The 27,356-nt window shown below is 30.0% G+C and overlaps 1 protein-coding gene across 13 annotated transcripts in view; it reads right to left on the bottom strand.

The window, feature by feature from the left end:
• The window catches only part of LOC121127156 (basement membrane proteoglycan), a 106,957-nt gene that overhangs the window by 11,544 nt on the left and 68,057 nt on the right, over window positions 1–27,356 (bottom strand). For 12 of the 13 annotated variants that reach the window (XM_040722508.2, XM_071892307.1, XM_040722513.2 and 9 more), the window contains 16 exons: window positions 16,254–16,561; window positions 16,003–16,087; window positions 15,569–15,700; window positions 15,268–15,519; window positions 14,736–15,208; window positions 14,217–14,674; window positions 14,022–14,160; window positions 13,641–13,959; window positions 11,210–11,325; window positions 10,906–11,152; window positions 10,137–10,837; window positions 9,750–10,081; window positions 4,107–4,337; window positions 3,744–4,057; window positions 3,087–3,353; window positions 2,811–2,942 (listed from right to left, as the gene is read on the bottom strand). In XM_040722508.2, coding sequence (XP_040578442.1) covers window positions 2,811–2,942; window positions 3,087–3,353; window positions 3,744–4,057; window positions 4,107–4,337; window positions 9,750–10,081; window positions 10,137–10,837; window positions 10,906–11,152; window positions 11,210–11,325; window positions 13,641–13,959; window positions 14,022–14,160; window positions 14,217–14,674; window positions 14,736–15,208; window positions 15,268–15,519; window positions 15,569–15,700; window positions 16,003–16,087; window positions 16,254–16,561 — 4,506 coding nt within the window. Of the gene's footprint in view, window positions 1–2,810; window positions 2,943–3,086; window positions 3,354–3,743; window positions 4,058–4,106; window positions 4,338–9,749; window positions 10,082–10,136; window positions 10,838–10,905; window positions 11,153–11,209; window positions 11,326–13,640; window positions 13,960–14,021; window positions 14,161–14,216; window positions 14,675–14,735; window positions 15,209–15,267; window positions 15,520–15,568; window positions 15,701–16,002; window positions 16,088–16,253; window positions 16,562–22,359; window positions 22,391–27,356 lie in introns of those variants that run through there. The other variant, XM_040722518.1, reaches the window with a different exon arrangement.

The raw sequence follows: 27,356 nt of genomic DNA, 5'->3' as shown, positions 1-27,356 counted from the left end.
TTAAGAAATTTGAACCTTCTTAAGTGATTGTTAAGAAATAGCCAAGGAAACGGAGAAGAATAAAGGTAAATAAAATTTTAATTTACACATCGAACTTTCTACTCAGTTCACCATGCAAGTAAAGAAGTTCCATTCTTTTTATTTTATTTGATAAATCTCTGGGGATTGTACTTTCCAAAAAAATTGTAATCAGATTATATTGAACATAGATTTGAACGATATCGAATGATGACGGGGAGGGGTACTATTTCATCTCATAAAGACAACTTCTTGAAGCAGAAAAAGCTCTACGCTTATGAGGTTTTTAGAATATACCGAAGTTCCAATTACTACCAATTAATTATTATTTGGATTCACATCGGTTCGAAATATTTGATGAAGTAAATGAATTGGAATTGGAAGTATACCCACATTTTGTTCTTAAAATCTGCAACAAAACTCTAACACAGAAATTGGGGTTATCAATGAAGATACCAACCTCAATACTACTCTTTCCAAATCGATGGACAAACACTCCAAGGTATATTTATTAAAAGAAATATTTTCTTGCTGCAAAGAATCTATTAATTGAATAAATTTCTTTCGTTATAACTTTATACAATTCTGAATATAAAAAGTAACTAGAATCTCATTAGCAATGGAAAAATCTTATTTTTCTTTTGAGTTAGAACTACCACCTAAAGCTTTAAAAGAAAATAGTACATTAAAGACCATGTGGCTACTTTGTACGAACTCTGTTGTTTACTAAAATACGTTTTTGTCTGATATTTGCTGTATTGCTTAACATCTCAATTTTTAGGACTTATTCAACCTTCTCTCTAAAATTCCTAATCTTCAGCATTTTCTACGTAATAAAAAATAGACATATAATTAATTGTGTTATTTAGAATTTGCTGAATGGTTCAGGTAAAATTTTACTCGAATTAACCATTTCTTCCAAATGCTCAATAAAGATGTAGGATTGTAGATGAAATAATGGGGTATGACCGCTGTTTAGTAAAATTTTGAATGTAAACAAAGTAACAAACAGTGGCGCCATGTTGTGGCAAAGTAATACCAGTCCCTGAATGATAACATTATTTAATAAAAATAAAATTGACATAAGTTTCTGTCATGAAGGGTGCTATGAAAATTCTTCTGAGAATGCACCATTTTTTAAACAAGCCATAGACTGTCACAATGTCTTGCCAAAAGTATATATTTTTTTGGTTTGATCGTTTATATTTTTATGAGGATGTGATAAAGCGATCGAAGGAGTAAATTCCCCAAGAAAGTTCAGAATAAGTGATCTGGAAGATAAATTGTGAGGTTCAGAAGTGGAGATAATATTTTAAAATTGGGGTATCATCCAAGGGCGTTCCTTCATAAATGGTGTTCAATATACAAGTCCCCTCGTTTTCACTACCAACTACGGCCATAGTGAGATTTGAAAACGAGGTCCACTATAAATCTAGAATAACTATTATATCACTAATTTTATTTCGACATATCAGATGAACTTACTTTATGTGTATAATAAAATGCGTAAAAGTCAATACATATTGTATAGATGCTTATATTCATGGTATTGATCATAAACATTGCTTTTGAAGTAAAATACATTTATTCAATTGCTTTTGTTATTTAGTGTATCAAGGATAAAATATAATAAAGCATATAAATAATTTAATTAAAAGAGATGATATTTTATTCCGATGTTTAGTCATTCAGACTATATAGGTGCATGTATTATAAATATCCTCTATAATATGTTGTTCTTAGTGATATCTAAATTTAACCAATAAAGTAAGATACAAAATATTTTGTGAAATATCGTATTTTTAGATTATTCTATGTATCAGTTAATTTAAAAAGAAGAAGTGTGATTATACAAATATATGTTACTCTTGTTTATGATCTATAGACGTATCTATTTCGCTCTTAAACTTCTTTTTGAAGTAACCCCTGGAGACAATTATTTGGCAAAAATCTATTAATAATCCACATTATTGCTTATGTCACAGGGTTCAAAATGTACAACGTGTCCCAGCGAATCATGAATGAAACTTTGTAAAGGTTCCATTGACTTACTAAATAATTTACCGGTTTTTCCATCAACTGATAAATATAAGTTGAGCTATAAAAAATACATTTCTTGTTAACCAAATTTCTTCATCAGATCAAGGGTAACTGAGATGGAGGGAAAAAGAAGTCGTGTGTCAGCACTTTTGATACAAAAATGAGCAATGAGCTATGTAGAGATCTGCAGCATCGTCCCTTGTTCCAAAGATATAATTACTAAGATTTATTAAAAAATGAAGGAAGGCAATAAGATAATTGAGAGCGGTCCAGGGAGTCATAAGGCCAAAAAACCTTATAGCTGTGAGAAAACAACTTGGCAAATTTCTGATCCTGGTCAATGTGGCCTCCGTTTGCACCGAACCGTAAACTTCTTGACTATGAGTGTCATCGAGAGGAAGGTCTGTGTCACCTCCTATGTGAATGTGGATACTCTAAAGGCTGCCAAAGAGAGGGAGTATGCTAACATGACGGAGGAATACGTGAATAAGACCTGCAAGGCCTTCAGGGCTAGAACTGAGGCTATGGCGGCCACTTTGAGATATAATTGTTTATATAAAGTAACATTAGTATATAAAGTCTCATTGTGGTACTATTTGTACTTCAATTGGAGCTTGGGAAAATTCGTTTACGATTCGCAGGGAGTCACTGAACAAAGAATATCGCAAATTTAATTAACTTACGATATTTTGTAAATACATGCTTATAAAATACTCTTAAAATCTGCTTATATAATTGGATTGTTATAGTACCTGAGATTTGATCACTTTCATCCTGATGTGTACTTAAAAATTCTGGTATTTTAAGGTAAGACAAATTTGATCCTTCGCTTCCATCTTGATTATAAAGTACGGATTCCAGCCAAGATATTGTAATTTTATCGACTAATGAATTTGTATAAGTAATAATTTTTTGACTTATATGTCACTTAAACGTATTATATTAAAAACAGTATTTATTTTGTAGAACACAAATTGACCAGTTTCTTTTTCGAACATAAATACTGCCTTATTAATTATTTGATATACCTTCTACGATAATTTCAGCAGTTCCTATAAATCTACCATACGGATTCTCAGCAATGCAGAAATATCTTCCTTCGTTTTCAATTGAAATTTTAGAAAATTGAAGGATACCATTTTCAAATATTTGTACGTTAGAAGAAATTCTTTCCATTCCTTGTTTTTTCCATTGAAGGATAGAGTATGGATGATTGGGTGTGCTACAGTTTATAAACGCTGATTCACCAATGTTAACAACTTGATAATCAGGAGTTAATTTTACGAATGGAGGAGCTAGAAGAATATTTCAGATTAATAATACAGTTTTGGTGCTAATGAACAACTTTAGTTTCGAAATTTTTTAAAAATAATTTGATCAGTGGTATCAGAACTATAGGGCCCAATATCCCCCTTTTTTAAACGAAGTATAATATTTCTATACTATAATTGTAAGGTTGCGTTACTATGACGTTACAGTTATATAGTTTGCATCCTCTCTTACTTACAAATACATTCTAGCACTGCTGAATTATATACATATAGGTTTTAAGATTAGAATAAAAATAAATCTTATTAACAATCACATATTTCATATAGTATATGTTCAAGGAAATATATTAAATTATGGAGATGGGAAAAAGGATCTAAGAATCTTACAAATTAATAAAAATTTGAATAGTTTACTTTTTATATTATCTTTTAAATTCGAAGAAGTTATTTTGGGTCTTCTATCATCAAATTGTGGTGCCTCTAAATCCATCTTTGAACGAATGTCAGTATTATTAGTATTTAGATTAGGATAATATTGATTATCATTTGGACTTTCTCGTTCTACATCCAATACTATAAGTTGCATTATTTCTTCAACTTCTCCTGCTGTATTAGTCGCTTTACATATATAAGATCCTTCATCCTCTTCAGAAACACTTTCTATGTCGTACCTAATGCTTCCAGGAGAATTTCTCAATCCTTGTATTATTTCTCTTAACTGCAATGTACTTCACAGCAAACAATTATTTTGAAAATTTTGAAGTTAATTAAACTTACTTTTGATCACTACCAATTTTTCTTAAAGATATTGTCGGAGTTGGATCACCATCTGCATCACAAACTAAACTAAACTGCTCACCTTTTTTTTTTTGGATTGATCCTCTAGGTTTAAAAACTATAGTTGGCCCTTCCTGAATAGTAAGTGTTACTATTTCTTCAACAATACCAACTTTATTAGATGCTATACACTTATATTGCCCCTCCTCATTACCATTAACATTGTTAAATCTATTGTAAAATAGGAAAAGAACAGAATTAATATTATTTTTCTTCATGAAAATTATATAATCGTACCTATTTACACAACAAGATTGGTGTTGTTTATAAGCTAGTAACACTGGACCACATTAATATAATAGATTATGTTCTAACTACCTATATTGTATAAATTGCAAATTGCAGCAAATTCATATAATGAATTTTTAAATGATATAAACTATACCAGTAATTAATTCATATTTTTTTTTGGAAATAAGTTACAATTCACTGAGCAATGAGACATACAATAGTTTTGAATATTACAGATTTTCTAAAATGGTGCATCGGGAAATATTTCTTAATTTCAAAAAATAGAAGTGCCTCACTAAGAATTTAAAAAAAAATATAATGATAAACGATATTTAATCCTGCTTATTGGAACACTAGGTAACGAAAATTTATTATTCGGTAGCTCAGAACCTTCACTTACCGATTGCCTACTTAATTTTTATCAATTATAATAAGTATTTACTCTTTTATTTTTACTTAAAACAAAAACAATGAAATTTATGGAGTTGTATAAAATATTAATTACCGATATGTAAAACTAAAAGAAATAATCCTAACTATTTGAAGAATGACTAACCTGAGAATATATTAGTAGTCATGCTATTTTATTAGATCAGGTACAAGCACCTATTAGAAGAAAGAAATAACCACAAATTCCACTATGTAAGTATGGGCTGCTGGTGTGCTCAAAAAAAAGATAGGTGATATGGTTACAATTTATTTTCCAAAGCTATTATCATTATTGTTTAATTCTTGAAGAGAGAACATTTAACTGTTAAGTAACATAACATAAATCAAAACAAATAGATAATTTAAATATTGAGCACGTTATGCATCTCATTCGCTTCTTTTCATGGTCTTTAAGTTTTCATGCAATATTTTTTAATATCATAAAACGTTATTTTTCCATAATACCGTTACTTTTTGTTAACATTTTGGAATATCGTTAACTTTATTTTTTTGACTAACAATAATTTTGTAAATTATTCAATATTTTTGTTACAACTAATGATATCACTTTGTAATTCTATTATTTAGGTAAAACCAACCTGTTTTAATATGAAGTGTAAGAAATTAAAAACCAGAAGTAAGACATAATTATAATCAATTAATTTTTTTACTTAACGTACTTAGAAATTCAGAAACCTATTAATAACTGGAAAAAAATAAAACCCTTATTATCTTTTACAATATATAAAAAGAAATGATAACAAAATCAAATTAAATTGTAAATTTATAAAAAAAAAATTTTTTTTAGATTTAACAGAGAATCAAAAGTATTTTAAAATATATCGGATATCAATATATTTTAATTTAGGTATTTGTAAACCATATCTATATTTCTATACATGCCTATTATTTGAATAACATAATAAGTAGTTTTAAACAAAAAATATTAGCTGTGCCATCACTAGGCTTGTAACTTTTGTTGATAAAAAATTGAGTGCAAGGAAAGAAAGAAAATAACAGTTGGTACGAGTATCAGTTCTATCAATACTGTTTAATATTTATGGTCAATAACAAGTAGCTCATAGAACACGGTGTTACCTTGCTAACACAAAAATACCCGTTTGTTGTCAGCTGCTGATTCCCTCGTTTAACTTAATATGTCATGGCAATTTCATAATTTATTATTTTTGATAAATAAACGAAGTACTAAGATATATTATAGTTATGGTGTGTTTCCAAAAAGACAGAAATACAATTTCTTGTTGATCCCTCGTAGTATATGATATATATCGGCCATATTATTATTTAAATGATGAAATTTTGGCTATTATATCGAAATACAAATGTATAGGCCTTTAATAAAATATTACAATGTAATATTATAATACACTATGAAATAAAATACTATGTAGGATTTTAATATTATGATATACATAAATCTAATTCATTTTTGAAATTATGGAGAAATAATATGACAATGATAGTCTGGGAGTACTTAAGGGATAGATAGCAGTTCGGATGGTTGAATTATTTGGCTAACTACCAGATAATTTTTTTTCTGTTTTTTTTTAAAGGAAAGGTTGCATCCTACAATTTAGGTAATGACATGAGAATGAACAGAGGAATCAAATAACAATCGAAGGCGTGCTTATTCACCTCATCAAAAGTTGCATCATTAAGCATACTTCTTTACAGCCATGTCATCACAAGAAATTTGAATATTGGCTAAAGTTTTAACAGCATACGACTACATCTTATTTGTACTATGCACTCAAATCTGACTGGTTATTTTGGAGTTGTAATCACTAAAGAGCATGTCGTTTATTCCCTTCTTTTAGCCCTTGTTGGTTAATACAGTACTTGATCGAAAAACCTGACTCGTGCGATAAAAATATATTTAATAAAAATTATTTGAATTATAATGTACTGATTCATCAATTTAATCCCTGTTTTGTAATGTTAGTAAGAGAAAGATTTTATAGGATACAAACTTGACAAGCCTTTGCAATGAAACATCTTATCTGTGAGTTTTTACCTAATGTAATGAAGAAGGAGACAAAATTTGTGTCGCACTCTTTTCAAGAACTACACAAGTCATAACAAATGCATTTATCTATCCATCTAAGCGTCAGTACCTTTCTATTAAGCATTCCCTAGCTACAAAAATTAAGCTACAATTTTTTTGCCACTTCTTCGTTTTATCTTATTGCATCATAAAAATATCGGAGCAAATATCGAAATTTATAAAAATAATTATCCGATACCAATACAGAGCAGATATTGGATATTTAGAACGATATATCGGTTTATAAAATAAATCTTTTATATTTTAAACCTTACTTGATATCAAGGCCGTCGCTAGGATTTTTCTTGGGGGGGAGGGTTATATTTTATTTAAAAATTTTCCGACTGACGTACCAGCGTCCTTTCTTAATAAAATGTTTATGATATTTATCGAATTACCTTTTTTTTAAATAAGAATATTTTTTTAGAATAACCTGTGTTAAATAAATTGTGTGTACCTTTAATTTTATTACCTTTTTATGAAGATTTTTATTGTTTTCCAGTCAATACATAAATAATCTAAATTTCCCCACTGACATCCTATTAGTTCCGACTTAAAGAATCCATGACTCTGTCGGTAATAGTTGATCTAATTAAACTTCCTAACAAATAAGCTGTACTTCCATGAAACAGTTTTCAAATCGATCGGTTTACAATGTTGATTTTAGTTTCCTTTTTTTGACATGTCAAAAATGCTTAGGATTTACAACTCTATATACTATATAGGTAATTCAATAATAGTTCTAAATACTATGAATACCTAATGTCATAAATTTGTATAAAATTAGAACCAAATGGTATATATATACAAAATTAGTTTAAGTTTAAAATGTCAGTGGTGCATTTGCTCTACAGCCATGAACATTTGAAATCCAACCCAAATTTTCTACCTAAAATTAACTTCAAAGCCGGTTCCAATTTTACAAAAACTCTTTGCTTTATAGATTTTCAATGCAATCCAATAAATGTGGACCTATATCAATCTAAATATACTCTAGATCAGGGTTAGGCAACCTCTGAGACATGGAGTGCCAACTTCAATATTTCTAATCAATGAGTGTGCCACTATCAACAATAATGGTATAAATCACACACAAACTAAGGAAATATATTCTAATTTCCGAGTGGCAGTAAATATGCCTCCACCTACCTACAGTGGCACGTGTGCCATAGGTTGCCGTTCCCTGCTCTAGATACTAAATATCTAACTAATATAAACTGTATTTTATAATATTATATTATTTTAAGCATATTTTTTATGTAATATTACCAGATTTTTTTTTACGCCCATAGAATATGTTGATATTAGTATTTAAAAAAAGGAATCAATAAATAATTCCTGGACAATATGTTGAAAATTTCAAATGATATAAAGTAACTAAAGTCTATTTCATTCAAACATGTTTGTATCTATTAAATTGTATTGAATATTGGTGAGTAAATTTTGTGTAAAATCAGAGCTGGCTGTGAGTTAAATAATAGGCAAAAAGACCGGCCTGAATTTGATGTTCATAACTCGTTTTGTTAATCAAATTAAGTCCACAGATTTTAAACTGAAGCTAATTCGATATACATCTCGCGTGTTTCATTTTCATGATGTCACCAAAAATAATGAGCAATGAATTGAAAATACTACAGTCAATAGCTAACTCAATTCTGTATCAAGTCTTTCTCTTTAGTAGTCCGTGCATGGGCATAAAATTCTTTGTTATTTCTTAAATGTTTTATGAAATTACCCATATGCAGATGTAGTTGTTCAACAAGGAATAATAGAAAAACACTTGCACTTGGATACATTCATATCACTAACAACATTTGTGAAAAAACCACGATAGATACTTGCGAATATTCAATAGATTGACTTGATAAATACCAACTATTTTATTAACATTTACTTCTCAGCAATTTATTTGCAATCACAAATAAATTTATATTAAGTTTTTCATTCATGGTGGAGTCTCACCTATATATTACTTCAATTCAATACATAAACAAGGATTCAGATAATTAATAGACAGTATATTTAAATATAGTATATGGCTTAAAGTTTGAAGCCTTTTGTTGTAAAGGAAAACAACGTGAATTGGAAAAGTACCCAAAATATTTTTTGCTCCCCTAATTCTAATATTTTTTAGTCAAATTTCGTTCTATCAATTTAAATTAGAGTTTTTGACCTCCACTGGGATGTTCCAGGTTTTTTGAATGTATAAAGGGTGATTTATTCCTTTATTTAACTTTTTAAAGCCAAAGCAATATCTTTGGTTCAAAGTCAAATTGTGCCAAATCAAAATTTTGTAAAAAATGAGATACTTTTAACTACTTATTATAATTTTATGATATTTTCATTTCCACTTTAATAGATATTTTGCCATATTTTCATTCAAAAGTTGTTTTTTTAACGTTGACAACCAATTCTTTATCAAGCATATGCTGTAAATAAATGATTACAAAAAAATATATTGCCCACATAAGCAAATATTTTAAGTAGTTAATGTCATATTACTGTTTTTCGAGGTTACAGCATACATGGTAAAATTTTTAGACTTTTGTTAATTTTATGGAAAAAAATAAATGTTGGATAAAGAACTCTTAATATCTTTGAAAAAAATTGAAATAAAAGAATTGCATTTGAATAAAAAGATATGGCTCTAACTTACATAATAATAATATAAATGTATTTCCATTGGTCTTAAAAATAATATAGCTTTAACTTTATAATTGAGAAAATATAAACTATGATACAGATAAACCCGTCATTGCCATCTCTTAAATACAATATAGATGCATTTGAAATAATTTTTAAATCAATTAAATGTTCCAGTAGTCGAAATTAGTTCATTATTGGATAAAATAAAATACCTTATTACTCCTCCCTGTAACATTTCAGCTGTTACAGGTAATGGATACCCATCAACGCGTTTCCATTCTATAACTGGTGTAGGAATTCCTTTTACAAGGCGACATTGAAATAAAACAGAACCAGTTTTTACAATAGTCTGATTAATAGATGGAAATATTTCAATTTTAGGAAGTTCAGTTTTTTCAACTTCAATGATCATAGATGCTCTATAACCATCTGGTATTAAAGTGCAGATATAAACACCACGATCATCTAATTGTATATCACTTATTGTCAAGTATGTATTGGAAAGTATAAATCTAGAATTGGCCAATAAGTTCGTACCATCAGCCTAAAAGAGACCAAAAATGATATAGATAGACTTAAAAACAATTAACTAGTCAAACCTTAGACCACTCAACTAATGGGCTATCAATACCATTTATATTGCATTGAATAGCTAGTTTGGATCCCTCCTCAACTATTTGCCTATCTGGATAAATATTCACAGTAATATCATTATTTGTAGGATACATCGACGGTGAGAGTACATTAACAATAGCTTCCGACCTTTCAACGACTGTTCCTGTATAGGGATTTCTGACCAAACATTCATAAGTCCCTGAATGCTCTGGTTGAATATTAGAAATTATTAGTTTTTGATAATTATGAGAAATATCTATTGAGGTTCCATCAATTTTTGACCAAATTATTTCATTCTTTTTATCATTAGGTTGACAGACCAGTACTAATTCTTGTCCAACAATAATATCTTTATTTTGAGGGGATATCAGAAATGGTGAATGATTTAAGCCAGCTGAGTGAGTTGTAGATACTGTTTGTCTAGGTTTTACATATATAATCGCCCTTTGAGTATTTGTTCCAAATTTATTTGAAGAAGTACAATAATATTGATTTTCATTTTGATCTAGGGACACACTTTGAAAGTATAACTTCGTTCCTTCGATATAGTCACCTTCAATAGATTCATAAGAATCCTTGGTCCACATGGGTTCACCACCATTTGAAACAGTACACAAAAATTCTGCGGATTCTCCTTCAACGACTTCTACATAACTAGGCTGAATATAGACTTCTGGAGGTAAATCTAAAAATATGTGTAAAAAAAAAGGAAAAGTAATAAACGTATTTTGTAAGGTTTTATATGATAGCTACTATTTTCAGTGAATGAGCTGTCTGGAGATTTTATAATATTTTGTACGAACAACCTTGCAGTATCAGTAAATGTAAACAACCCATTAGATACTGAACAAATATAGCTTCCTGAATCCGATGGGATTAGTTTAGATATTTTCAAATAACCATCTGAATCTACACTATATCTACTAACATCACTTAATAATGAATTGGAGAAAATATCTTCCTTAGTCCATGTAATATTCCATTTATTGGATAAAACTGGCTTGAAATAGATAAAAATAAAAAAGTTAATAAATTTGATAAATCATCAATAAGTAACCTGATCATTCAACACAATACTGCACTTGAATTTTGCCGATTGACCTAATTGCTTTGATATTGATTTAGGATTTTGTATTAGTGCTGTCAAGGGAATGTGGCCTTCGATTTCGCTATCTGCAAAAAAACCAAAAAAAAAAAACCCCATAAAGTACCAACTAACAAATGTAATAAAAAGTAACTTTTTCGTAATGTACTGAGTGGTCCATTGAAACCTAAAAACTTACTAATTCAATAATTAATGAAAGTTGAGTGATTGAAATTAACTCATATTTCGAGATATTAAAGTATATCAAAATAGTTATAAAACAAACCTGAGGTCTCTAGCTTACTTACAAGCCAAAAAAATAATACTTTTACGTGATCCACAATTTTCTATTCGTGCACTCCAAGCAGTTGGATGTCTCCAAAACTACCGCCTACACCGTCAACAAGTCCAAAAAGTTGGATAGGAAGAAAGGCTGTATCAAAAAGGTCATACTGGACATAGAGGAATTAATGAAAACAGCCCAGGCTAATCTCCTCAAGTCCATCCGGGCCCGTGCAAGAAATCTCAGGGTTTCATACCAGACTGGCCAGAGTGCTTTCAAAAAAGTGGATGGAAATAAAATAGTGAGGGTGGAGAGGCCACTTTTGACACCAACAATGAAAGAAAAATATCTCCTTCACTGCTGGACTCTTCTGAATGAGTCTTTAGAGTTCTTTGAACTCTTTTTTTTAGACTTTTGGCCCCCAAATAGTCATGACGTCCACTACCTCGACTACAACTTTTGAATGCATGTCGAGGTGAAGGCCTGAAGTGTCTGTCATACAAAGACCAAGGCCATAAAAACCACTTTAAGCCAGCACTGGGACGCCATGACAAAGGACTACATTCGGAGCGTGTACCTGACCTTTCACTAACACCACGTATAGATGCGTATTCACAATATAAAGAAGTGAAAATTTTGGCCGACCATATTTTAGGTATTTATATCCCAGCTATAAAAAGAGAAAGAGAGAGATGTTAACAGGATTTAAATCCCTGTTTGCGTAAAAACCCCACCTGATATATTATGATAAAAAAATATGCTAACTCTGAGAGACAAAATGTCTGCTTGCAGAAATTACTTTTATGCTCCTAGCTAGCTGATCCCATTTGAATTTTGAAAAACGGAGGATTAATTAATAACACCACAAATACTTTGCAGGTTACTAAGATACATTTTACATATGCTTGCTAGAATTCCAGCTATTTTAACATCCCTAATAATAGAGTTTGCCACGACACAATTTTGGGAGTAGTTGATGCTCACCAGAGAGTTTTTGTTTTTGTTGCTTTTCACATTTCTAGATATACATAAATATAGGAAAATTGTTAGAATCTCAGTGAGCGTATATACCAAAAAAAAAAAAAAAAAAAAAACTCTGGTTGCAAGATATTTCTTGGTGTCATTTTAATTTCCAAAATAGGAAGGAATAATAAATTAAATAACAATTATTTGCAGGTGACATACTGATATGCAGAGCATGAGTCCCATAAGAAAGGATGAGCGCGCTACCGCTCCGATACTAATTTTGGAAGCACACCTCCGCACTTTTAAAAATGAGCTGCGCTCATTTTTTCGCTCGTATAAGTGTATTTGAATTTGACAACTCTTTATGATTGTTAATAATTTCAATATGTTACAAGTTTAATGTATGCGTACGACTTTTGACAGCTAATACAATCTGAGGAAACCGATATCTGATTTTTCTTAGAGTAACCAGCTACATGAGAGGAAAACTGGTCAACTGACGAAGCAGAGAACCACAGATACAGCATGAAAAAAAGATTCTAAATTATCTTAATAGATAACTTCAACCTTCTATTCGTGCGATATTTAAAATTATTATTAATCCCCCAAATTTGAGATGTTATCTCATAAGAGGTAAAAACAGGAAAAAAGTAATAAAAGTTATACAAATAAGCGAAAATGCGAGACATTTTACCACTCATCCAAAATGATGAGTGTACTTCTGCTCTCGATCGTTATTTAAACAGTTAGTGCACTCCCGTTCAAGAATTAAAAACAAATAAATTAGCACGAGAAGGAAGATAAACAAACTAAAGTTTGGAAATTTTTTTATATAAAAAATCAGTATTTGTGGTTACTAAACCTTTTTATCTTAAAAAAAAATGGTTAGAGTGTGAAGATCATAATTTGGCGAGTAATTAATAAGTTCAGTGCATAAAATACCAACGATAATTCACAATATATGAAAATCCACCTTAATAGTAAATAAAGATGAAATACAGGTTGCCAACTGACATGTATTAATATATTCTCTATCTTATCATCTTTCCTAAAGGTTGAAAGTTGAAAAACAAGTAGAAAGATAAAATGACAAAATTCCATTTTAAATAGTGCTAAAACTAGGAATCAACTTACATATCAATCATTACTACTTACCTTCATTATTTCTTAATTTATTTTTGGGATCAATTTCTGGAATACAATGTTCCCCTCTTTTCACATATCCTAAGGAACAAATTTCACACAATCTTCCTTCGGATCCATTTACACAGTCACAATTTACATTCTCATCAAAGTCTACGTAACAATTTAATGGTTGTCCATAATTATCTAATGGACAATTGCATGGTGTACAAGATCCCTTATCATAGTAATATCCCTGATGACAATCGTAAGGTTGTTCAACTGGTTTTGTTGCATCTCTCAAAGGAACACATATAGCTTCTTTCGTTTTTGTAAATCCTGGAACACATTCCTATAAGATTATAAAAAAAATTAACATAATAGTATGTAAAAGATTATATTAGAAATAAGAACCTCGCAAGATAAGCCAGAGTATCCATAGGGACAATCACATTTTTCTATTGTTGTTACGATACCAAAGCCAGCATCTCTTCGTTCAGCTGTATCCAGTTTAATATTTTCTATAAAATTTGAACCTCCACCAAAATGTCCCCTTATAAATTTAAATAGAATGTCAAAGAATGTTAATTGTTACTTTATTTTATTTACTTAATCATTAAATGCTGAATATTACTCAAAGCTAACATAAAATCTTCACGTGTTGAAGGATTATTCAAATTATTAAAATATTTATTTTTTGACCAATATTGAGGAAGAAATCGAACTTTAATACTGTTATTAGTAGAAGGGTAAAGGTTTTTCTTAATTCTATGGTAAAGTGTAATATTATTTCCTTGTAAAATAACATCTTCATCAAAAAATGGACCATCATAGTCATAATCATATCTAACATTAAAGCTTAGAAATCCGCCGTAGGATTTTACTTGCGAACCCTTAATCATATTCGATAGGTCAACGAAAATATAAGAGTTACCACCTCTATCAAATTCATCAATTCTAAATCCATTTTGCACATAATACCATCTTTTCTTCGAAGGAAAAAGTTCAACGGGGCCTGAAGGCATACGTATTTCAAATGTAGAAAAATCCATTTTTGATAAATCGATCTATTAAAAAATAAATGCATATGCATTAATTTTATACAAAATGCATATACATGACACATACTATTGACTTGAAAAAATTGTTCCTTGAACATTCATTAGTTATACCAGAACAGTAACATCGAATACACTCTTTTACCGAATCTATATTTGAATGAAAAGTACCGGGCTGGCACGACGTAATTGCTTCACCAAAATTCAATTTATTGGAATCTTCAACAATTATTATAACATCCTGTCCCGGTATTCCACAATCTTTTGAACCAGCAAAACATGATCCTTTAGAATTAATAGCTTCACATGAATATGCTCCCTGGTCTTTCAATGTTACCAGAGGGCAATTTAATTCTCCAAATGCTTTATTTGTCAACAAATTCGGTGTACTAGTCATTTTGCATTTTTTTGGAACATGGCCCCAATTCAACCTCCAAACAATTTCTGGAGGCGGAATACCAACAGCAGTGCAATTTATGATAAAAGATTGATGATAGTTTATTTTTAATCTTGGTGGTGGGGATTGCGTTATTTTTGGAGGAGCTATTTAAGTTTGGTAAATGTAATATAAAATAAAAATTGGATTATAAATATTCACTCACTGCAGCCTATTTCATCTGATGTATCTTGACAATCAATCTCACCATCACAATGAAAAGATTTTGGAATACATTGTTCTTTGGAATGGCACATCCATTCTTTAAATTTACAAGGAGAGCCAGGTGGATTAACAGCGCAATAGTTTTCGTCACTTCCATCACCACAATCATCATCAGAGTCACATACCCATGTTTTTAGAATACACCTTTTGTTATCGCATCTATACTCATTTGGCTCACATCCTCCACCGCCGCCTTTAATTAGGATAAAATGAGGAAAACATAAATTATTCAATTAACTTACCACATGATGATTCATCTGATCCATCAAAACAATCTCTCCTTCCGTCACAAACATTATCCTTAGGGATACATTGTCCATTTGAACATGTTGCTTCATCTCTTTGGCAATCAAATTTTTGTGACTGGACTTGAGCTATCGAGTTTATTACAAGTATTATCCGAATAATATGAAATAATATCATTATCAATATATATTTGAAATAACAAAACTGTTCGAAATAATTTAACTAAAATTATTTAACAAGATGTGAAATAATGGATCAGCTAAGATTATTTCTGTCCTTTCGTTATGTTCAGGAATTAATAGAATTTAAGATATATAATTGCACATTTTTATTTTTATTTTCACCCTCTCTTTTACTTTTTTTTTATTTGCTTTATATATTGTGCGCTAAATTTTATTAATCTATTCACATTACAGAAAATAAAACTTACTCTCAATAACATTTAGGGTCGCTGATATACTTGATACATTTGTAAACATATCCACTTCGCAAAAGTATACACCGGCATGACGAATCTGGAAATTAATATATATATCCATTTCAACACTTTAGAAATTTTTAACATTAATAAAAAATTGTTGTTATTTTTTCTTAATTTTTGAAATTTGAATAAAGGCAGTTGTCCCCTTTATTGTAATTAACTATTATAAAATTGATGATGCTACAATTATATGTACAAACCGATGTTTCAAAAATTTCCAAACGACCATTATTACTTGATACCCTATCAAAAGAACCATCATCTCTTAATTTATTCCATACAACAGGAAGACGGTGGCGACCTTCATCTCTGCATTGAAAAACAACTTCTTGTCCAGATATTACAGTTTGCTTAGTAGGATACAAACGAATTTTAATATGTGGATCATGTGAAAGACAATCTCTTTCATCAGATTCATCTTCACAATCTATGAAGCCGTCACATTTTTTTGATAATGGTACACAATTAAGATTTCCCAGGCACATGAATTGATGATATTCACAACGACCTAAATAATATCATATATATTATTAGATAAATAGTGTCTTATAAAAAACAAGTAGAAGAAAAAAAATGTCATTTGAACTTCGACCTATATTTGACTTGTAATGAATCTAATTAATACGAGTTAAATTACAAAAGTATTATATTTTATAAATTAATATAAAATTAACTTATTTTTCAAAATGTAAGAAGAGTTAAAAAATTACTAAGTACATAAAATATCAAGGCAAAATACTAAATACATTTATGGAAAATATTCTTCTTAAATTAAAAAAAAATGACACATTACTATGACCGTAGTCCAAAAGGTAGTTTGTTTACTAGATTCAGTTTCTTTATGTCTTTTAGAATCTTTTAATGTTTAGTTTGTGTACTCATGGCTAATAATAAAAATATTTTGACAACACTTTTTTCCCTTAAAAAAATATTTAATAAAAATATATATTTGTTCTTTAGGATAGGTTTTTATGTATCTATTGCATGTTAAAGCTTTCTTTTACAATGATTGGTATTCGAATATAATGAAAGGTTCTGAACTTAACATTTTGTAGTTATGGTAACTTAATGGGTATATTCTGAAAATTTAATAGAACGTACGACTGTTTTATGCATTAAGTTTTAGGGTTTTTGGTAAGCTAATAAGCAGTTTATGAATATATTTTTTCATAACCTTTAATTTTTTTTCTAAATTAAAGTAACTCTCGTGTTGCGAAACGGCATTGTAGTAAATATATTTATTAATATGATATAAAAAAATGTTTTAAAAATTAAAAAGGCTTAGATAAATTTAGTTTCATGTTGAAAATCATATGGATGATATAAAACATCGAACTTTTTCTGAAGGTAAAATTGCTTGACTATCATATAATATCTTGCTTAATTTTAGAATAAAAAATGAAAAGAAAAGTAATGAGAAAATATTACTTTTTTTTTTTTTTTTCGATTTTACTAAAAAAATGGATCACTTTGAGAACTGATACATAATGCATTCATTGTAAATCTTGAAACTATTTTCGACTTTTTTGTGTAAAAAATAATTAATATTACAAGGTAACAATTCCAGGGTGATAATTTTAAGTCTTGAATTGAAGATATGGATAGAATTAATCTTAAAGCGCAGAATCTAAAACTGATATCATTTTTCTCTCATGGACCTGAATTCTGGGGTTTTTAACTCAAGTTAAATGTAGAACTTGTAAATGTTATTTAAAGGAGTTTTTTATGATTTAAAAAATGGGATCTATGAAAGCATGGAAATTTGCCGTGGAATTACTCGCCCCGGGGAAATTCACATTGTATAAAGCTCGTCGGTCGAAAGAATTGCCTTTTTATTAAACTTTTATAATAATTTCACTACTAAGATGACGAACGAGTTCGAACCAGAGACAAAATAGGCATTATTAAGTAATAATAGCTATTAGATTAAATATTAAAAAAACAAAAAACACACACGACAGCAATTCCAATGGAAGAAGTGCTAATCACTTAACTATCAATTATCATTAGACTCAAGCTTAATAGAAATGCAATGTTATACCATAACCCATATCCGACTGATGTTTGACTTCCACCACGTCATAGTATATGAATGGTTGCATGTTTTGTCAAAATCTGTTTTTCTTGCCCAACAGTCGGTGCAATACATTAAATTGAAAATTCTCGCAATAGTGACGTCATAGACTATGAGTGCTTATGTTTTTTGTCAAAATCTGCCTGTGTTACCCAGCAGTCGGTACAATACATCAGATTGAAATTTCTACCAAGCCAGATTACATGATGGTCTAACCTTGTATTTCCATTAACCTTGATTAGACTGTTGATATGATGGATTATTCCTATTAGAAAAGACCTGTGGATGAAAGAACAAGCATAACATCAGATTAGGCAAGAGCTGTGACTTCATTTTCGTTATGAGCGAGGATGTATAAGTAGAAGAGGTGCTTGGATGTGGTGAGGGAAATCACTAAAAGGATTGGGGGATCACTCAAAGGTAGGATCGTAGGAGAGCACGTGGAAATGAGAGATTTAAGCAGGGGAAAATTTAAAGCTGAGAAACATTTGGACAAATCTAGAATAGGAATACAGAGATGAGAATGATGTTCTTTGTATCTTCATTTCTTTCTCATTGGAAGAGTACTAAATAGGCTGCATTACGTAGTCAATCAAATCTTGGGAGCTATATATCTAGAACTTGGATTTCATAAATCCAATGGATCTCAAGATAAGTTGTGAGAACCTTAACAAGTGACTTCTTTACTCCTTCATCGCATTTTTGAGTGTATTTTCATAATATGTTACAATGACATTTGAATATATAACTTCATTTGTAATAATGGTATTCTGTTATATTTATCAAAGAATATGAATTAAAAAACTTTATTTACTTTAATAAATGTAAATATATATTGAATGACTACAGAAACAGCTCTTAATTTTTTTTTATTCGACGCTTCATGTAATTATCTAATTTGGTTAATTGTGGTCGTATAGTTGTTGAATGTTCCAGGTCCTGTGCCAATATATGTGTTTCCGAGTAATTCTATCATTCATTTCCAATTCATCGAATTTGGCTCGTAGCGTTCGAGACTGGAGATGACAAGTAAATCAAGCTTCTCCAATCCCTGGTGGAAGATGTGAATATTCTATTCTCTATGTATACAGATTATTGAAAAATGGAGAAAATTTTTTACAATATGATAATGGTGAACACAATCTTGAAATAATCTTGATTTTTGGACCGGGTGCATTAGACCATCTTGTTATATGTAAAGATTGGGTCTGTGACTGAAAACTCAAATACTGAACTCAAATGATTTAATATCAAGGTTTTACATTGCTCATAATTATTTGATATGTAGTGTTAACAAGTTTATTTATCTTACTCCCACATTAGTGTGAAGCGACATAAAATTGACTTTAAATGATCTAAAAACATCATTATGCACTGAAACATTAATGATGGATTTTATTCCAGATGTTATGGAAGGATTTGTTGAGCTTCCTGATGATAGTGATTGACGCCAAGAGTTGATTTTCCATTTTTAGACGCATTACATCACGTAAGGGGGGAGGAGGCATAGCCAAGGAGAAGGAAGAAAGAGAGTGACAACAACATGTCCAATCAAATTATCGAATGTTTGCACCAGAACAACAAATAACCAAATAGAAGGATTCTAACATGGCCTTCAAAGTTATATAACATATACGTGTATTCCAAATAATTGGAAATTAATAAACTATTTAAAAATAGAACAAGATTTGCTAGGAAAACAAAAATGACATAGAACGGGGTAATATTACACGAATGAAAATTGTAATGAAAGATTGCAACGAGTAATATCTCCATACAATTATAATTCAATCATAAAGTTTCTTAAATCCATATCTTGGAACTTACATTATTTTTATGTATTTATTAATATCTAATATTACATTATATATATGTATGTAAATAAAACAAAATGCTAGTACAAATAATTTGCATCAAATTTAATTTAGATGTGTCTTCAATTACATGTATTAATTGAATAATTATAGATCCATATTACTATTTAATGCTTCATTATACTCACATATTTAGAAAATATTTCTAAAAAGCATCATAGGCATAGAATCAGGAAAATTAAAAATCAAATGCCATTAAGGGAAATATAGGACGATTATATATAATATTTGAGAGGTTGGAACCTTTCATTGTAGTTGGCCCCAGCCATACGTACCACAATTAACTCAATTAGATAATTCCATGGAGTGTCGAATAAATTTTTAAAGAGCCGTTTCTGTAGTCATTATAATTGTATTTATACTAGTATGAGCCTGCCCGTTCCACGGACGCATGGGGCGAGGACGCATTTGGACACAAAATGATAGTGGTCAAATAGTTTAAAAATTCAAAAAATTAATGTTATTCATATGTTTGTCTATTTGAATCGAATGTTAAATTACCTAATGTATTCCAGAACAAAAAACCCAAGGACGATTATTTTGGGTAGTCTCCTGGGTTTCATAAAAAAAATTATATTCGTCAGAATTACTCCTAAGCAGGTATTGTTACTCCCCCAGTTACGCATGATTTGAAGACACCCCAAGAAATTGCAAAGACACCAAATAATCAGTAACAGTCTACAGATAGCTACGTAACAATCCTTTCACTATGTAGCTAAACCCAATAAACTAACATACTCCTAAATTGCCTCCAGTAAATATTGCTTAATACCTGCACCAACTATATAACAACTTTAAAATTACTTTACCCCTAAATAAATTAGTATCTTGCGTAATATCCAATGCTTCAATAGAATGATTATGGGGCATAGGTACTTATAAAATGTTACTACTTGTCTTTAATGAACAGATTAAATTCTCATAATTGTTTATTTGAGTTGCAGCAACAAGTGTTCATTTGAATTGCAGCAATCCAGGACGAATTAGCTGGCTAATGCAAATTCCCCTTCATGTTACCACCTGAAGAATTATTGAACAGATTGAATTCTCATAGTGTTCATCCAAGACGAATTAACTGGCAAATACAATCTTCCCTTCTTATTTTTAATAGTAGATAGAGCTAAAAGATAACAAAAACTGTTACAAGGCAGCAAAAACGGAGGAGGAAGATAGATATGTTTCTTGTTGTACATATAAGATTTATTTAATAAATAAAATGTAATTAAACATTAATTCATATCAATATTAGTTTTACAAATTAATAAAGTTGTTCTAATTCTAAATAGTAAATTGAATTGAATAACTATATGAAGTGTTATAATGTTCATATTCTTTGATATATTTCACTGAAGACAATTATTAAATTAATTGAAGTTAATTATTCAAATCTCATTGCATCATATTATAAAAATAAAGTAAAAAATTTATTGAAGGAGTCTAAAAATCACTTGTTAAGGTTATCATAACTTGACTTGGAAAAGCACATATTAAAATTTGTTAATACATATTATGAGACTTGAAAAATATTTAAATTGCATCTTAATCTTTTTTTTGATTAAGAGAAAATGCCTTGTTTGTACAAAAAAAATGACAAAAAATTTACCTCCTCTTTTGAAGTCTAATAAATTATCATTTTTATCACCATGATAGAAATCCTAGTTTGTTGTAAAGTTAACACATAAAGCTTCATTTTAATAAAAAAAAAACTAAAAAATGTATGTTTTAGAATTTATTTAAGATATACTGATTTAAACATTATCTTTATCTTTGAATGCATAACTATCGAGATTGCTTAGAGTGTAGAAAATCCGGGGAGGAAAAAATATAACCTCCTTAAAATAGTATAAATATCTAGTAACATATTAATTAACATGCTTTGGATATCAAATAGTAACTCTTTTTATTTTACATAGTATGTGTATGATAGGATATTATGATTATTTCCTCAGTTTTTAACTTGCATCCGACTCATTATTGACATTACATCAATTCAAGCAAATCTTAAGGTATCTTTGCAATAAAAACATTTTATAATAGAATGAAATATAATTATATTTAATGAATAATTCTAAAATGATTTTGATTTGAAAATCTTATTATAAATCTTTGGTAACTCTTAAGGTTGCTCAGAGTATCCACCAAGATATTTTAAAGTTTAAACATCCACAAAATGTATTATACAATATAAAGTTATTTCAGATTATTGTGAAAAATCAGACATTTTTGTTATGTATTGTTCGTAAACATGTCTCTTCTTCAAACTTAATTATTTGTTACCTAATACCTAAAGAGATGTATAAATACATTTTATGATTGAGTATTCCTTGACTGTGTCATGATTTTATAGATCACACTTACTTAAATAAGTTTCCATGTAGGATTACACTAGCGTTGAAGTTTGTACTGTTTATTTATATTCAAAGTATTTAGAAGTGTGTAGAAATACTGCAAGATCCATCGATTTTCACGGGAATATCAATAAAATGTTGATAATAAATGTCCATATGAAAGTTGAACAAGTCTATAACTATTTTTTAGAAATACTCACCTCTCTCACTGTTTAGGAGACGAAGGTTTTAGGAAGTCTAACAGTAAATTAGCTCTACTAACTTGCAGATGCTTAAATACCTCATATCAAAGAGCTTCCACTTAGGACTAGAAAATATTTTACGACATCCAATTCCTATATAATGGAAAACTTTATTGCTGTTTTAGAAAACTTTCGTTCTTATTCTTTGGCATTCCAAACAATCCATATATCTTCGCAAAAGACCATGAGTCTGAAGTCAATCGATGAAAGTGTCCTCGTCGTAAACGAGTTTTTTCATCAAATCTGAGACTAATGACCCTTAGAAGAAGAAAGCTTAGTTTAGTCTAGGGGGCCAAATTAAGAAGCTCTCTCAAGTAATTGAGAATTTAACCTCAGAAAGATAATAAATACCAAGGGTGTGACAGGGTTAAAGTAATTAGGTTTTCCAAAATCCCTGATTTTAGTAAAACTGATATTAGGGGTCTGAATGGGTTCTGAGTCAAGGGTAGAGGTTCATCCCTAGGTGGATAACGAATTGGCAAACCGCCATAACTAAGGTGAGAGGGGTACCCCCCTTTTTGCATAACCCTATCAGCTATCAGCATGAGGGTACTTAAAGTTCCTCGCTAAATCTAATTAGGCCAAGGGTTATGTAAGACCTAGCCCAATTGATTTTTTTTATTTATCTTTAAAAATCAATTGTCCTTACTAACTAGTAAGGATTAAAGTAGGGCATCCATTGAAATCTAAAATTAAATTACCTAAAGAAATGGGAAATTTCTATTTCTAAATTTCCCTGTCAAATAATATTTCGTGTAAGGCTTAACTTAATCGACATAATCAATTACATTAGATTGCATGATAAGAAAGATCTAAAAACTTATAATTGCTTTACACATAAATAAAGAGAAATATACAATATGAAGTTCAATGATTGTCTAATCCAACCTGTAAACTTATTCTTGTAATTGTGATCAATAAAGTCAAAACATATTAAAGTGATACTTAATTATAAAATGTATTAAGACATCCAATTAGGTCTAGGGTAACAAATAATTGAGTTTGAACAAGAGATATGGTTACTGTGCGAAAACTAAAAGTCGAAATAATGAAATTATATTGAGAATTCACTCCTTAAGTGAGTTCATCGATGCCCAACGAAAAAAAAATGCTGAAATATACTGAAAGTAACGGATTTGCACACTATGACTCCTGTACAAGGTATTCCTGAAAGTAATTATACTGTAATGATTCATGGTAGATGCAAGAAAAGGTCGTAGTGTCTTACATCATGAGATGTGATCTCCTCTGATCTCATCCCTCAATTCACGGATCTACTCCAATATCATTGAAAAAATCAGTAGCTTAGTTAAACAAATTGTACATTGGAGGCAATATATAATTTTTAGTCCCCCTTTGTTTCAGATTTACAGAGTTTCTTTTTTTTGTTAAAGAAATCTCGCATCTTTTATTTTTTTTACAAAATAAATTTCAGATCGTCTTTTAATTTGGAGCCATCTTGAATTTTTTGTGAAAATAATGATCGAATCTTTCCCTTTTTCTTGACTGTTTTTCCCAAAATAAATGCAGGACCTTCTATCGACCGTTTTTTTTGTAAAGGAAGATTAATTGTTTTAACGACCGTTTTTTTTGTAAAGGAAGATTAATTGTTTTAACGACCTTTTTTTATAAATGTTCTATATTCATTGAATGACTATGTATGAGTTCCTATGAAGTTTTAATGAGAAGACTACATATCTTGCAGATTTGGCCGAAATTATAGCTCTCCCTTCTTTACATTTATCGTTTATTGTTCAGTCTCCCTGCAATAGGACCATTTTAGTTTAAGAGAGTATAGTAAATTGCTTTTGTTTCTGAGCTAAACTAATTTGTTTCCTCCAAAATGTAAAAAAACCATTATGAAACTTTATATCACCACTCAACAAATCTTTTACTTTAAATGATGCAAATTACTTTAGAATGTTTAGAGAAGGCCAATCTGCAAAAGCATAAATTGTGTCACTGAACATCTTCCACAGTCCTTACATGGTCTCTAGAAAAAAATATATTCAGAGGAAATCTGTAATTGAACTGTAAAATTTTTTTTGTAATTAATTCCTTTCAACAAAAATCTTATTATGCTTTTCTATTTCTCAGGAAGACTCAATCGTTTTCTGTCTAAATCGCATAGCCTAATTTTGAAGGCGAGATGAGTATGCTATGCAATTCACACAGAATTATCTTGCATAATTATTATTTTATAACTAGAAGTAATACTGATATATGGCTAATTGGTCAACCCATAGGAACAATATAATTTTCCGCCGTCCTGTCAAAAAGAGAATTAATTGCATTATTTAACAAGTTGTGTTAAAGGCTTAAACAACAACAGCCCTAGGTGTGTTGCAAATCTGTGGAAAAACATGAATTTCAATATCACCAGATAATCATGTATTTAAAAAATTAAAAGCAGTTCATGAGGAATGCTTTCAATTAATACAAAACAAAGAAAATAAGAAGAAACAATCTCAAAATATATTTAATAAACAAATGAGAAGAAAAAAAATTGATTAACTATTTGATATTGCTCATTTTTATGGTCTCAATTTAATACACATTGAATAAGATTAACTATTGACATAGTTGGATACGCATAAAGCAGTTGTAAAGAAGATGGTAATTTATTTACTACTCTCTTTATTATGGACCAAAACGCCCTTCATATAGTTATATATTTGAAAAATTCATCAATCCATGCATTTGTAAACGCCTGGATAATCCCCTACGGCGCAATCTTTCTTTCAAATACTATAAACAAACTTTTTGTACATTCAGTTACTTCAATAAGCTCGTGCAAAGAGCTATGGATTTGAATAGACTTTAGAACTTGTAATAACTGTTCTATGTTGGAGAAATCAAGAGGGTTTAATTCCTGTGATTTATAATGCCTTCTGTGATGAGGTATTACTTTTTTACTCCGAAACGTAGATGAAACCAGGAACACTACTAAGGAATGTATCTATCAGATATTGACCTCGCAATGCCCTTTAAGTTTTCCTTTTGACGAACGAGATAGATCAACTCAAGAAATTATGTGTCATTGCTGGTGATATCTACAATGATGTTATAGGATCATTTAATACTCATGTAATTTCCAGTCAGAGATTCATGAATTTCTCTCATCTGCATCGGTTCCAAGCGACTATATACAAATTATTCTCAACTTTACCTTATGAAAAAGAGATTATTCATAAATACCTTTTTAGTATTTACAGAAGAATATATAGGAAGGGTGCTGCCCTATTTTGGCGTCAAAGGCTCATAGTCTATAACAGAGCCATAGTACTCAGATCCGGACATACTCGAGTACTGATTCAAATATTTCATGGACTTGTCTAGGACTCAGAAACATTTGGAAGACTAGGAAAGGATGTACTTGACTATGCTACTGGCGTCTACTCATTATGCAAAAATCAAGTATCAATCCCTTCAATATATCTTTCTATATTTACCACCATACCTTTCTTTACGCTATTTATTCGACTTTATAAGACAACGATACCCTAACATTGAACTTAAAAGACAGTCTACAGTGATTCCTATTTTATAATATTGTCAGATAGTTAATAGAAATATGATAACTGGTAAAAGACAATTCAAGCTTAATAAAATGTAACATTAAATGAAATACATAAGAAGGACTTTATAAACTTGATGATAATTAAAAAATAATTTCGAAAATTGTGATTTGAGAAACTTTTCCTGTGCGGATATTTAGTTTTATGTCCATTAAATATTTTAATTAATCTTTAAAAAATCAGAAATAATTCAACACTGCTAAAGGAAAAAATTTGATTATAAAACAATTAATTAAGGATTTGATTAAGATAGAATTTCATTGTAAGCAATTTTATAATCTAGTGCAAGGATGTCCAACCTGTGGCTCCAGGGATGTCCAACCTGTGGATTGTGGGATACACTGTGCTCCACTTAATGTTTAGGTGTGGTCTTCAACTCATTCTCACTTCAAGTGACATTTTTTCATAATACCACGCTCCATATCATCAAAATGCGTCGAACGCTCAAACATTGAAAAATATTTTTCGGGATTTCGTATTTTCTGAAACTTTAATAGGGTGACAGATTAGATTTTTTTTAGCAGTTTGGCCTTGAAAATTGGATGTGACATTTTTTGATATTTGGTATAAAATTGAAGTAGAGGTGTATTGAATAGTTTTTTATAGGCATTTTTAAGAAATTTAACTTAGTAGGTTCTACAACCCCTTAGAATATTTCAAATGGTAATGCAGCCCTATATATTAGGTATCCTTGTTCTAGTACATTTTCATTGAAAATACACCCAACCCCATGGATTGTGCAAGTAAACCGCTGGTCGAAAAGGTGGACCATTAGACGCCGCCACCACTTCATTGAGCATTCAGGGCCCTTGCTAATAGTCTGTAATAGACTCCAGCCCATGGGTTGGGCATGGAAATCTCCATCACACACAATCTCAGGAATCATATGAGAGAGCAAATGGAGACATTCAAGACATTCTTATGATGTAGCGACGAGACAATAAGACAAGTAAGTTGGCTAATGGACAGTGGTTTGTTCAGTATGCTAAGAATCATAGCTTTCACTCTGGTATTGAACCAACTTCATAACAAGCAGTGTATGACTATTCAAAGGAAGGTCGGAATTTAGGGTTTGCATTTATCCAAAGACTGTTATATAACCACATATAAGCCTCTATTAGAGATGTGTGGAAATATAGACAAGGATAGGCTCGAAGTGGAGGTCATAGAGCGAACACTGGTTGATC

Source organism: Lepeophtheirus salmonis, chromosome 12 (genome assembly GCF_016086655.4).
Source record: "Lepeophtheirus salmonis chromosome 12, UVic_Lsal_1.4, whole genome shotgun sequence".
In the NCBI taxonomy this organism is placed as follows: Eukaryota; Metazoa; Arthropoda; class Copepoda; order Siphonostomatoida; family Caligidae; genus Lepeophtheirus; species Lepeophtheirus salmonis.
Note: the sequence above shows the minus strand (reverse complement) of the source record. Positions and strands in the feature narration are given on the sequence as shown.